Genomic DNA, 14,426 nt, shown 5'->3' with positions numbered 1-14,426 from the left:
AGAAGCGGAGCGAAGGAGGCAAACGGGAAAGTGGAGGAAGGCTGGGTAGCTCGGCCTCTCCAAACTGATTGATTAGTCATGATCCCCGCAGTTTTAACTGGGACTCATTCAATTGGGAAGGTGGAGCGCTCGGGAGCAGATTAGCATACGCTTGTTTACTCATCTTCTGAGGGATCTTTCCCCCCTCTTTCCTTTCATTTTGTGAAGAAGGAGGGAGGGGAGGGGGGACGGGGGGGGAGAAGGGGGCTGTGGCTTGTGTTATAAAGGACGCAAAAAATAAATAAATTAGAGCATCTTTTGGGGGGAGGGAATTCAGCGGATCAGTGTCTTAGAGGAGCTTTTTTTTTTTTTTTTTTAAGAGCGAGAAATCATATAAAATAAAATGAAATAAAACAAGGAGGAAGGCAACCAGCTGTTAGAGGGGGGAAATAAGGCAGATACAGGAGCGGGGAGAGAAATTAATTGCCAACCAGGAGGAGTTGGGCTGTATTTTTCAAAGGTGGGGGGAGTGGAGCACACACCTTGAGGAGGAAAGCGAGAAAGAAAAGAAAAAAGCAAGTGGACGGGGGGGCTCGCCCAAGAAGGGTGAAGAAGCGAAGAAAGTCGAGGCGCCGAGGCTCCTAAAGCTGGCAGCTCCGGGCGGCGGTGCAGGGGCGAAGGGGGGGCGGGGGGGACCGTCGGACATGCGGCTCTGGAGTTGGGTGCTGCGCCTGGGGCTGCTGAGCGCCGCGCTGGGCTGCGGGCTGGCCGAGCGCCCCCGCCGGGCCCGGAGAGACCCGCGGGCCGGCCGCCCCCCGCGCCCCGCCGCCGGCCCGGCCACCTGCGCCACCCGGGCGGCCCGCGGCCGCCGCGCCTCGCCGCCGCCGCCGCCGCCGCCGCCGCCGGGCGGTGCCTGGGAAGCCGTGCGCGTCCCCCGGCGGCGGCAGCAGCGGGAGACGAGGGGCGCCGCGGAGGAGCCGAGCCCGCCGAGCCGGGCGCTCTATTTCAGCGGGCGAGGCGAGCAGCTGCGCCTGCGGGCCGACCTCGAGCTGCCCCGGGACGCGTTCACGCTGCAAGTGTGGCTGCGAGCGGAGGGGGGCCAGAGCTCTCCGGCGGTGATCACAGGTAGGCGAGGGCGCCCAGGCGGGCGCTGCACCGGCCCTGCGGCCCCAGGGGCGCGCGGGTGCTTGGGCGCTGGTGGCGGGATCGTTGGGGGCTGGCGGGTGTTCCTGTGCGGGAGCCGCTGTGCCGGCGGCGCAGCGGCTCCGGGGCGAGCTGCGAGCCTCACTTTGCCCCATCTGCGGAATGGGCGCACTCGGAAGGCGTCTCCGCCTAGCCCCGCTGGAAGAGCGCAGGGAGCGCTCCCGGCCTCCTGGAGACCCGCAGTTGGTGAGGGCTGGTCTCCAGGGAGCCTCGTGCGCTTGAGCCGTGTTTTGGATGGTCAGAGGTACTGTCTCCGTTTGGGATGGAGGAAGGACCCAGTTGGGATGCATGTGAAAAGTGGCTAGGGGACCGTTGATTTCTTTGGCTTTTTAATGGAGGTGACCCTCCCCCGTTACTTGGCCCCGTTACCCTGAAAGCCTACAAGGACAAGGTTGTTGTGATCGCCAAGACTTAGAAGTCCTCGAAGTGCCCCCAAAGTTGCTCTGTGGTTGCTGCCTGCCTCTGGGATTCACCCCCTTACCCCAGGCACACACAGACACGCGCACGCATACTGCCATCCCGTGTCCTCGCTTTCCAAGCCTGTCACTCGGGGCTGGGGTGAGACTTTCCTCAGGCACACCCCGCCAGTCCTCCCCCGACGAGGCTGAGAAACGGGGCGCTTTTCTCATTTGGGACTTTTACGAGCCCGTAATGAATGTGAGTTCTCCCTCCTCACCCCCCACCCCGGCCCCCCGCCCAACACACACACACACACACACACACACACACACACACACACACACACACCGTTCTACAGCACAGCCCGTAGTGAAACCGGACACTTTGGGAGGGTTGCAAACCTTAGAAATGCACCAACATCCATTTTTCCCCCGTCCTAATGAATCTGTGGCAATGCCTTTCATAAAACTGGGGGGCGGAGGGGGGCGGCGCTGGAGGGGAGAAGGAAAGTTTTGCCTCTTCTGGCTGGGAGATTCCCTTCCTGCACAAACAGTCTTGCCATGTCCTAGGACGTCTCAAAGTGAGAGTAGGGGTTCCCCTTTCGCTGCAGCCAGGAAACGTGTGGAGGCGTTCTGCGATCCCACCCCCTTACACACACTTTCTTAGAAGGGAAAGCTCTGAGTTCTTCCGGCAGTCCGCTTCTTTCTGTTTTGGCGTGGACTTTCTCAACCGCTGCGCTCACTGTCCTATTTACATCAAGTCCATTTAGGGGACCCAAACTCTGCTGCTATACCAAGAATATGCCCCCCAAGCTCCCACACTCCCGCTACCAAGCCGAGAGCTAGAAAGTGACTTTCCCCCATACCTGACGTCATCACATGCTTCTTTTTTTCTTTTTTTTTTTTTTTACCCTCCCCCCTCAGGAAGGAGAGGGAAACTGAGCTTATTCACCTTTAGCCCTCAAGCCCTAGTCAGCCAGAGGGGGTTATAATGTAGAGTAAAGGGGAGCTGTTATTTATAATAATAATGATGATGATTATAATTCAGGGCTGTGGTATGTTTACTTCTCTTTCGGAACATAGGAAAAACACAGAGCCTGCAGATTGGAGGGTTTTGTTTGTTTTTTTTTAAATGAGTAGATCTGATTTTTCCTAGTCTTTACCTGCCATACCAGTGATTTGGAAGGCTTCTCCTCCAGAGGGGAGAGTGCAGGGTTATATAGGTATCATCAATGAAAAGGTAGTAAATGCATTTTTTTCAAAAAAAAAAATATATAGCACCTGGGATTCCACAGGAGCCTGCTTTATAAATGTCTGTAATTCAGACAAGGAGCCTCTCTTCACACACGCTCTTTTGAGGACGCATTCGCTCTCTCACACAAAGATAGTGCAGTAAAATCCTTTAATTGGATGGGGGACGTTAGGTTATTATTGCTTGTATAAAATGCCTGGTCCATTTTATGTGTGGAAGTAACATTCTTCTCAAAACGAGGGGAAAAAAAAAAAAAAAGTCACTGCTGCCGTGTAGCACCAGAAAGCTCAGAGCTTTTCTCCTGAGGGTTCTGGTGGATTTTTTTTTTTCCCTCCCCTAGTTGAGTCTGAGCCAGATTTGCGGTGTGTAAACACCTGGCCTTGAGCCAGAAAAGACTCATTCTGCGTATCCTCCACACGGTACAGACTGTTGGACTAAAAAGAACCTGCTTCTCCTTGAATTAAAAAGCAAACAAACAGAGGTTCTCTGCAGAAGCACTTTTTCAGCTCCTTCCTTCGTGTAAGTTCAGGCTGGGAGAGGCCGGGCCGAGGTGGGCAGTTTGGATGCCGGTGCCAAACCGTGGCCTCCCGCTGCGACCTCGGGTGCCCAGTTTGCCGCCTGACCTCTGCTGGCTCTCTCTGGCTGGGCGTCACCACTTTCGTAGGAATCCCTGGTCACCTATCTTGAGAGAGCAGGCATCTCTCAGCAGGGACCGCGCTGCTATTTCAGGCAGAGGGTTGCTGCCTTGCTGTCAGGCCAGGCTGCCTTACATCACTCTTTGCTGCAGGATTCAATTGGGTTTCGTAAAGGTCTAATTTTATGGTGCTGTTAACCGGGTTTGTCGTCTGGCAGAGGCAGGCCTTGCCGCTCCTGGTAGGCGGGCTATGCTCCCAGATCCGCCTGGGATGCTATTTCTGCCCCGGTTCAAACTTCACTGACACCAGTTCAGACAGGCGCTCGGAGAGGCAGAGGGAAGGAGTGAAGGAGCAGTTTGCTTCTGAAGCTCAGAAAACATGCCTTTTATTTTTTCCAAAAGGGAAGGAGAGAAATATATATATAAATACATATATACATATATATATATATATATATATATATATATATATATATATTAACAAATAAAAATGGGAAGGCTTATGCAGGCAAAAACAAAGCTAAAGTGAGAAAGTGCCTGTGTGCAGGAGTCTGAGGGTTGAAGAGCCCACCAGCGATGGATGGTCTGAGGGTTGAAGAGTCCTTTAAGGCTATTGTGAAGAGGGTCCTTGGAGGTTACCCAGTCCAGTTCTTCTCTCTTTGGCCGAAGAGGGAGACAGAGACGCGGAGAGGGGAGGGATGTGTGCTGGATGACACAGCTCCCCAATGCCAGGAGCTAGGATTTGATCCTGGGCATCCCCACTTCCAGACCTCACCCGCTACACTGCTGAGAGAATGTGTCTGAGAAACACTGTCACCTCCGACCCCTCACAGACCCACCACCCAGGCACAGCCCTCAGCCTCGGTGCTCGGCAATTTGGGCTCCCTTTCAAGTCTGGGGGCGGGGGGCTTCCTGACACATCCCTTCGCCTTTGTACCACACCAGGCAGGATCCAGACCCTTGCCCCTCATCCCCAGCTGCCCTCCCCCACCGTACCCCTCCAGTTTGACAGAAAGAGAAAAGAGGAAGAAAAAGAAAACAATAGACTCAATTTGCTGCTCCATGGAGCAGCGGCCCCTGAGCAGCAGTTAATCTTGTTAAAGTTTCTCCTGACCTGTTAGATAAGTGAAATGTGGACCCCACAAGCGCTGCCCTCCTCCCACCCCCATCCCTCAGTGATCCAGAATCCCTGCTCAGAAGGAGAAAGGGATTTACCTGAATCCCCTCCAGCACCTCCGCTTTCCATGCTTTCTTCTTTTGTTCTAAATGTTGGACTGTTGAGTTTAGCGACTACCCAGAAGAGACTTTTTATTTCCTCCCTTCTGCAGCCCCTACTTCCCGCAACCCAACCAACCCCCCCAAAAGAGTGCCTGCATTTCCCCAACTTCAGAATTGTAACAGGGAAGGCTAGATTTCAAGAAGTTCATGTAGTAACATGGTTTTCCCCACAACATTCATAGTGACACCTGGGGTCTAGGATATGGCAATGGTCAGAAGCCAGTTTTAGTAGCTGGGTTACCTCTGCGTGAATCTACCTCTGCCCCTAACTGGTTGTGTGACCTTGGGCAAGTTAACTGATTCCTCTGGGCGTCAGCTTCTTCATCTGCAAAGTGAGCCTGACGCGTGACATGAGCTCATACGTGGCAAGTGCTTAGAACTGGACTTGGTGGATAGTAAGCACTCAATAGACTTTGATCTTATTATTGGACATGATTTTCCAGTGACCTCAGTCTTGGCTTTATGGACTGAGGACACTTAAAGGCAGGAAGGAAAGCAACTCTTCCTGGGTGCCTCCGAGGTGCCGGGTACTGCGCTTGCCTTGTGTCTGCGAGTTTCATCCTCACAACCGCCCTGGAAGGTGGACGTTGTTACCTCTGTTTTCCAAAGGAGGAAACAAAGTCTCGGAAAGTTGAAGCGACTTAGTCCAAAGTCCCACGGGCTCTTCCAGTGGACAGAGCCCAGATATGAACTCGAGTCTTCAGTGCCTGTTTCTTCCTCAGCAGTCTTTTTGGAGAGAGAAGGAATGAGAAGGAATGACCCCCATTCCCTTCTTTAGACCTGCTGCAGAATGTCGCCACTCTTGCCTGCATCTCTTTGTGCTGACCATACGCCTACAGATGAAAGGGGTTAAAACATGAATCTAAGTCTCACGTGGAGCTCTGGGTTTGACCTAGCAGATCTGTGTTTCTTTTCACGTCAAATTATCAGGCAGACTGGGCTTGGAATTTCTGTTGCCAGTGACTTGCTGTGTGATTTGAGTCGAGTCACTTTCTCTCTCTATCCCTTGCTTTCCTCCTCTGTAAAACGGGCATAATGATATCAGGACACTGAAGTGGAATAAACGGGCAGAAAGTACCTGGCACAGAGCCAGCTCATATTAGGGATTCAGTCAATGGTAGCTGGATCCAGTAAGTAACCACCTTCCCTTTCCCAGTTTGCCAGCTTGACCTTCAGAAAGTAGGACCTGTTTGTGCACTGTTAGGGCTTTCCCTCTTAAGTTGCTGGGGAGTCTATCTAGAGTAGACAGTGTATCTTGGGGAACAGTTGGACCCCTTCAAATCCCTTCCTTGAACTTTGATTTCCTCTTCTTTGACCTACTTGGATGACCCCTTGGTGATAAGAGCCAGAGGAGGTCCAAAACCACTGGACCAATGAATAGGAAAACCAGTTAGCATCCAGAGGGAGAATGCACCCTCAGGAACAGAAGCCAGACAGTGGTCACAGTGGGGTCCAGGTCACAGCTGTGTTGTCACATACCTCTTGCTCCTTCCCCAGATGCCCTCCTACTTTCACGTTCCCCCAGTCAGCCATTCACGTGGACAAATGGGGTAATGGAGGCTGCATTGCCCTTGCCTCTCTACACAGAGGAAGGCAAACTTGAGGCTCAGAGGTGCGGGGCTCAGGAACACGGGATTTGCGTGGTCAGCTGGGAATGGACTGAATCAGGCAGCTCATGGTACAACAGGGAAACTGAGGACCAGTGTCGTGAAGGGGCTGAGAACTAAACTGTATTCACAAACTGCCCCTCTCAAGGTAGCCTGGGAGATTGTTTAGTCCAGCAGCTCCCATCCCTCGTAGCACTGAGAATCATCAGCCTTTTAAACATCCTGCTGCCCAGGCTGCATCCCAGGGATTCTGACGTCGTGGGTCTGGGGTTGGCCTGGGCACCGGTGTTTTTCAAAGCCTTCTCAGGTGATGTGGAAGGGCCACCAGTGGGGAGAATCACTGATCCAGTCTGATGTCTCCCTGCTCTGCAGGTGGAGAAACTGAGGCCCAAGGTGGGGGAGCGGCATTTCCTGCTTATCCAGCTGGTTGGTGGCAGAGCGTTGAGAGAACTTTAGCTGTCCCAATTCTGATTGGCCAGACACCAGAAAGGACCTTTATTCCATTCCCAATTCCCCCGCTGGCCCTAATTGCCTAGGAGCGGGGGGGCAGGGGGTGGGGGGTGGCACTGACATTCCATTTTTCCAAAGCTGGTCCTATAGGAAGCTACACCCTCTCCTTCTGGTGCCTCCTCTAAAGTGCAGACAGTCCTAGAAGGGGGTAACACATGGAGTTCCATGCATCTGATTTCAAATGGATGTCTCACCGTGCTTGAGAGGGGAGTTTCTTTCTGAGCAGGAATAAGGAGTGTAAAGGAAGGAGGGAAGCCCAGCTGTGAGGCATTCCCCACTTTGCCCTGGGCTAGTCCTATGGAAGGCAGGCAACTGTTCCTATTATTTCAAACCCCCTCACCTTGAGATCACTGTGAAACCAGCACTGGCTGCAAGGTGTCTTAGATGAGGAAGCGAGATGATCCCCAAGGACCCCAGGGAGGAGGACCCCCTATACAAGCAGCTTGTTCCTCGTCTACCTAGCGCCCAGGACTTAGGAATCTAGCGGGTGCCTGGTTCTCCCCTCACCTGCTGCCCTTTCTCTGGAATTTAATTTCCTTTCCCTCAGTGTCTCTTATCTTTTTTCTTGCTGCACGGAGGATTCTCCTTCATGCCTTGATGCATTTACTGGAAATGCTCAACTCAGAGCTGACTTGGGGGTCTTGGCCCCTTGGCTCCTTTGAAAACCTGGAACTGGGACCTAGGAGCTCTGGGCTCAAGTCCTGGCTTGGTCTCCTGTGAGCTGTGTGACCTGGGGCCTCTGGGGAGAGAGTTTCAGTGGCTACATTCAACATCCGTATCTTGCGGGTTGTCACGGGAACCAGGTGAGACGATGACAGGAAAAGCTCTAAGCCAAGATCAGAGCCCAGTCCGTAGGTCGACAGTGGTTGGAGGATCCAGAAAGTGAGAGATGTGAGGGGTTTGTACAATCAAGGTCACTCCTGGAAAGGCACCTTTATTATCAGTATTCACACTGCAAATGATAAACGGTGATCGAATTAGCGTGACCTCACTGGAGTCCTTTGATGTTGGAACTTAACAGGTCTGCCTTACTTGCTGTGTGACCTTGACACCTTAACTGCTCCTGTCTGTGCCTCAGTGTTCTCAGGGTGCACACTGAGGGGTAGCGGTGGAATAGGGGCTTTCAAACTGTGCCCCACGATCTTAGGGATGCCCTGGGGAGAGGCTGAAGGGGAACACTCTGTCTGTCCGCATCGTCCCTTCACCTATCTGCCTAAACTGTGTGCTTCCTCCAGATTTCTTTTGAAGGAATGTGCAAGTTTCCCAGTGATAGAGTTTGAATGGACCTGGACTGACATCGTGAACTACGTTAGGCATCATAACAGCATTGTGATTATATATTTTGAAAGGTCCTAATCTGTTAGAAATGTGTACTGATGTATTTATGGGTAAAATGACGTTATGTCTATCTTGTTTGTTTAAAGTGTTCCAGAAAAAAAAAAAAAAAAAAGGATGTTGGGAGGAAGAGTGGTAGATGAAAGAAGATTGGCAGACTGATGGTTGTTGAAACCAGGTGACAGAAACGACAGGCTTCAATACTTTTTTGCCTGTCCCTCTGTGTGTGCTTGAAGAATTCCATCCTAAAAAGTTTACAAGAGTTTGAGAGCCACAGGAGGAGCTGAAGTCTTAGATCCCTGCGTGTTCTGTGAGCTGATAGGCCTCCCAATGCATTTCTGCAACTTGGAGCAGGTTAGGGACTCTCCCAAGGTCACACAGAGAATAACTGAAAGTCAGCGTGCAGTCCAGGCTTCTGACACTAGGAGCTCCCTCTGCCTGTCCCTCTGCACAGCTGCAAACTCAGGTGACTGGCCATCCTGGGAGAGCTTGAGGGGAAGTAAAGGAAGGACGGGAGTCTTAGGAGGGGCATGTAGGAGGGGCCAGTGGAGCCTTGCAACGCGATAAGAAGTTTCTGAGTGAGGGCATTCCTTGCTGTGTGGAACCCTCCCACACACTGTGAAGCATTTCACGTCCTTGGTTTTGTGCATAAGAATCGCCTAGGATCTCCTAATCATTGTGACAGTCCAAACCACATTGTGACCATTGACACGCACAGGCACACACATACACACACTCACATTTCCACATACCCCTATTTCTCATTTTTCTGGCTCCTTATTTCTTTGCATCTCCCATTGCCCTGAAAGCCTTCTAGAACCTTGTAAAGCCTGGTGGGGGCATGGGGGGTGGTGAGCTGCAGTTGACTGATCTCGGAAAGAATTGACACGCTCAGGCAACAGGGGAAAGGAGCATATGTTTACTGAGGAAGTATTTTGTAGTGATTGACGGTAGAACTCAAGAGTCAGAGCGCCTGCGTTTGATTTCCTGATTTTCCCACCTGCCAGTTGTATGGCCCTGGGCAAGTTACTTAATATCGCCAAGCTTCGCTTTCCCCTCTGTAAAAGGCGGATGATACTGGCACCTACTTCATAGGGTTATTTTGAAGATTAACTGGGCCTCCATGTGGAAAATGCTTAGTAATGGAATCTAGACGATGGGTAAGCACCCAGTAAACGTTAACTCATATTGGTTTTATGTGTCCAGCCTCGCTGCATATTATTTCTAATTCTCTCAATAACTCTATAAATTAGACATGTTTATCTCCTTTAGCAGAGCCAGGAATTGCCTTTCCCTCCCTCACCACTCAGGAAAGGCTTATTCCTATTATCTTAACGTAAAACAAAAACTAAAATGAAAGGCAAACAGCATAAACATTTCATTGTTTCCTATTACAAAAGCAATGTGTGTTCATTGTAGAGAACCTAAGAAATACAGATTAGAAACAAAGGACAAAGTAAAATGTGTCCATCCCTGCCCAGGCATCCAACAGGTATTTGGTGAGTTTCTGCTACATGCCAGGTACAGTTTTAGGTCCTCAGTTCAGAGCAAGGAACAGAAGGAAATATCTCTGACCTCAGGGAGTTTATATTCTGGAGTGGGGGGTTGAGGAGGAGGAGACAGAAGATAAATGAGTAAGCGACTATATCACATAATGTCAGGTGAATGTTTATGAAGAAAAATAAAGTAGAAAAAGGAGTTGTGCGGGGCCGGGTTGTAGGATGAGGAGGATTTAAATAGGGTGGTCAGGGGCTTCCCTGGTGGCGCAGTGGTTGAGAGTCCGCCTGCCGATGCAGGGGACACGGGTTCGTGCCCCGGTCCGGGAAGATCCCACATGCCGCGGAGCGGCTGGGCCCGTGAGCCATGGCCGCTGAGCCTGCGCGTCTGGAGCCTGTGCTCCGCAACGGGAGAGACCACAACAGTGAGAGGCCCGCGTACCGCAAAACAAAAACAAAAACAAAAACAAAAAACTGCAGTGTTAGCAGTAGTTCTAGTGCTCTTCCTTTTTGAGTGCAGCTTCTTCCTCCCAGTGGTGCCTGTGCCCCTCAGGGACCAAGTGCCCACACACTTCCTGCTTCCTCTCCCCCAGCTACACTCATTCTTGAAAAAGGACATGGTATCCCGTCTTACTAAGGCATCATTGACTGATACCAACCTAGAATGTTGCTCTTCCATGGACATATATACTTTAATGTCTCCTCAAAAAGCTTCCTATCCAAAAGCAAAGTACCAATGGGTAACATTTCAGTCAAAGACTGACTGAAGACCTTATGTAGGGAATAGTGGTACTTCCCAAGAGCTGGAAGCCATGTCGTTAATAATATTGCTAATAATAGCTGCCATAAATGTTTTTTTAAAAACTCACTAAGTGACCTTCCCAGTGATCACATCTTGGCTAATGGCTAGAGTACTCAAATTTCATAATTTCTTACTCTATTGAAGCCGTTCCAGGCAAGTTCCTGGACACTGGTGTAAGCCACTGGCCTTTTAGTCATGCTTATCATTTTAATCACATCACTTTGTGATTAAAATACTGAAACTCTTGAGTCTGTAGCCATCTGTTTGCCTGTTGTACTTCTGGGAATCCCTAGCACTGTCATCCCCAGATTTTTCTTCCAACAAGAGAAAGAAAATGTTTCCCAGTCTCATTTGTCACAAACCCAGGGTCCATAGAACCTGGAAGAGTAGGAGAGGCGACCCTGTTTCAGTTTTGCAGAAGCTGAGAAGGTTTGCATCCATTTCCCTCCTTCCTGATCAGCAGGCCTCCTTCCCCTCTGCTTCCCTTGATCTTGTGAGACCTTGCGGTGACCTCGGGATCTGGAATCCTCTATCCGCTGTTTATGTACCCTTGGGGGAGAGCACGCATTCTCAGCAGTCATAAGAGTAATAAAAGCTTCTAGTTCCCAGGTTCTAGTCCATTTGAAGGGAACAGAGACAGAAACTCTAGGAGGTGGGGGGGAGGGTGGTCACAGCTTGGGATAAGAGTATCTGGGAAGGGGGAGCATATGACTAATTGCAGATCCCTGATCTAATCTTTTGCCTTCAAGAAACTGGTGGTCTAACCTGTACCTTTCACCTTGGTAATCAAGAAACTTTTCCTATATCTGTCCCACTTCCATCTCTTCTTAATTCTTTTTGCTCTATAAACATGAAATGTGGCTGAGCAGAATATAACCAGAGGTGTTTGTAAAGAGGGGGTTATTTCCCCCCATGAGATTGGAGATCTTTCAGCTACAGAGGCTGATGAGAGTACAGAGAAAGGTATGATAACAGGCCAATCAGGAACAAGGTGGCCTTGCCCTAAGAGATGCAGAGTACACAGAAAACGTAAAAAGGAAATATATACTCTGTTTGGTAAAGAAATATTCATGTAAGTCCAAAGAACCAAGGTGTGTGAGAGTCAGAATCTAAACCATTTATTTCAAAGATGAGAAACCAAGGGGTGGTGAAGAAGTGACTTGTCCAAACCAGTGACCTTGCTGGGTAAGATCCTCTATCTTCTGAGTCTTAGGCCAGGGCGAGGTCTGCTTCTCTCCTGACTTGGCCTACTTTCCCGTGGAACAAGTACCATCTCTCCGCTGATGATCATCATTTATCTCCAGACTCTGCTGGACTCCGGACTCACAGATCCAGCTGTCTACTGGAAATGTCAGCCTGCACTTCAGACTCAACATATCCAAAATGGAATTGTCTTTCCTCCAAAATTTCTTCCATCCTCATCTCGTGTCATCTGCTCTAGATATATCTCCCACCATGTTTATTCAGTCATCAATTCCTGTCTATCCTGTCTTCTTAACATTTTTATAGCCAACCTTCCCCCTTCTTAGCTTAGGCCCTCTTCATCTCTTGCTTTGACTACTTCCTTAGTATTGTAAATGCCCACTTCTCTGAGCCTCAACTACACATCCTTCAACTTCCCACAGTCAAATCTTTCTAAAATGCAAATCTGACTCTACTGCCTGTAGCTATAGGCCTTTCAGGAGCACTGGAATTATCTACAGTTCCACCAGATAGATGCCTTAGGCTTTTTTCCCATCATTTTCCTTATATAACATACCTCCTAAATCCCCAGGCACCATTTTGCAGGACACTTAAGCCTCTGTAGGATTCTGCTCAATGTTCCCCTCTTCTGGGAAGCCCTTTCTTTTTTTTTTTTTTTTTTTTTTTTTTTGTGGTACGCGGGCCTCTCACTGTTGTGGCCTCTCCCATTGCGGAGCACAGGCTCCGGACACGCAGGCTCAGCGGCCATGGCTCACGGGCCCAGCCGCTCCGCGGCATGCGGGATCTTCCCGGACCGGGGCACGAACCCGCGTCCCTGCATCGGCAGGCGGACTCTCAACCGTTGCGCCACCAAGGAAGCCCTGGGAAGCCCTTTCTGACTCTTCCTCAAGTATAGCTGGTTCCCCCCCACTCCCTTATCCATCTGTCTCTACTACACCTTCTGCACACGTTTATCGAAACACCTGGAATTCTTTATCACATTTCATTCTCTGCATATTTGGGGTCCTCTCAATTTCTCCACTGCCTAAACAAGTGCCTGGCTTATAAAGGAACTATAGGTATTTTTGTTTAATGAATGCATGACCGGATAAGAGAACCAGCTAAGTTTCTAATGATTCTGGGAGAAAGAGCTTGGGCATGTTGCATTACGTAACCCAAAGCACATGACCTGGCCCGTGCGTCACACCCAAAAACGTTACACAGTGGTTAATTCCATTTCCCCTTGAGCAGAGCAGTCAGAAGGGAAAAGATATCCGGCCTTCCAAACGGGTGGGGGCCGGGGGGGCAGTGTATTTAAATGCCTCCTCAACTCACATTTTGGCCTTTCTAATCCAAGCCACGTTTTAGCCTTGGTCTTGCCCTCTCAGCCCTTCGCCTGTTTGCAAAGCATTTGTTTTGTGTGTGAACTGCAGCACATAATCCCAAGCTTTGCTCTCCTCTCAGATTTCACCCCTCTCCCCTTATCAGGTTCTTTTCAGGGCTCGAGTGTCCTGGCAGTCATATCTGTTGCCTGCGTTTTCATCCATTTCCCTCCTTTCTGATCAGCGGGCCTTCTTCCACTCTGCTTCCCTTGATCTTGTGAGACCTTGTGGTGACCTCGGGATCTGGAATCCTCTATCCGCTGTTTATGTACCCTTGGGGGAGAGCACGCATTCTCAGCAGTCATAAGAGTAATAAAAGCAGCTAGCTTATAATGAGCACTTACTATGTTCTGGCACCGTGCTGAGTGCTACACTTTGGACCCGTCGAATTAGGTTTAGAAAGTGACATAACTTGCTGAAGGCCCCACAGCTTAAGGATGGTGGAGCTGGGGTTCAAGTCAAGGCCAGTTTAATTTTATCTCTATCCACAGGGCCTAGTGCATTGCTTAGAATACAGTAGCTGTTCAGTAAGTGTTCCATGAGAGGATGAATATAGGAGTGAATGATGAATGGATAGATGGATGGTTGGATGGATGGGTGATGGTACCCCCAGTGGCTAATGCAAACATCTAGAGATTGTAGAACAAAAAGGGAAGGAATGGAGGGAGCGAGACATGGAAGAAAAATTGGAAGGAACATTATAAGACTTTAAAGAGATTGGCTAAGAAATCTCTTTGTTGTGCAGCATATATTTTATTTGCCAGTGACTTTTGAGCAGACAGACCATTTATGTCCACCAGAGCATTTCCCAGTCTACCAGGAGATAATACATTTTCAAAGATTCTCTCTGCCAAAAACATTTCTGGATTCCTGTTTCGGGAATCAAAGCCTGGGTCATATTCCTCCAAATATTCTCAAGGGAAATACACTGTCACCCTTTGAGGATGGACCTGATACATTCTGAACCAGTGTGGGACCTATGCAGGTAATCATGCTGCATGAACTATGGGGTTCTGAGCAGAAGAATGACTCTGGAGTTAACAAGGCCGATTTGTGATGTGCTCTCATTGGAGCCGATTAGGCCTCTGTAGAGCCAGTGGTAAGCTCTCAGGATGACCCCTTTACAGAACAGCCCCGCCGGGCTGATTAGAGCTGATCTGCTAGAAACAAATATGGTATCTTGTTCATCCCTTTCCCAAGACATTAGTTTGCTTTTTAAAATCTGCTCAGTTTATAGATGGAGAAACTGAGATCCAGGCAAGTTCACTTGTTAAATTAAGCCAAATTGAGTTGAGTAAGGTTAAGTAGCAAACTGGTAGCAAAATTGAAAGTAGAATTCAGATCTCTTGACTCCCAAATCAGTACTTT

General features: G+C 49.7%; 1 protein-coding gene across 1 annotated transcript in view; it reads left to right on the top strand.

Moving 5' to 3' along the window:
- Window positions 1-683: 683 nt before the first annotated feature.
- The window catches only part of PAPPA (pappalysin 1), a gene marked incomplete at both ends in the record, with an annotated part of 252,378 nt that continues 238,635 nt past the window's right edge, over window positions 684-14,426 (top strand). The window contains one exon of the mRNA XM_079706315.1: window positions 684-1,104. Within this exon, the coding sequence (XP_079562441.1) occupies window positions 684-1,104 (421 nt within the window). The remainder of the gene's footprint in view (window positions 1,105-14,426) is intronic.

The sequence above is a fragment of the Hyperoodon ampullatus genome, assembly GCF_949752795.1.
Source record: "Hyperoodon ampullatus genome assembly, chromosome: 6".
In the NCBI taxonomy this organism is placed as follows: domain Eukaryota; kingdom Metazoa; phylum Chordata; class Mammalia; order Artiodactyla; family Ziphiidae; genus Hyperoodon; species Hyperoodon ampullatus.
Note: the sequence above shows the minus strand (reverse complement) of the source record. Positions and strands in the feature narration are given on the sequence as shown.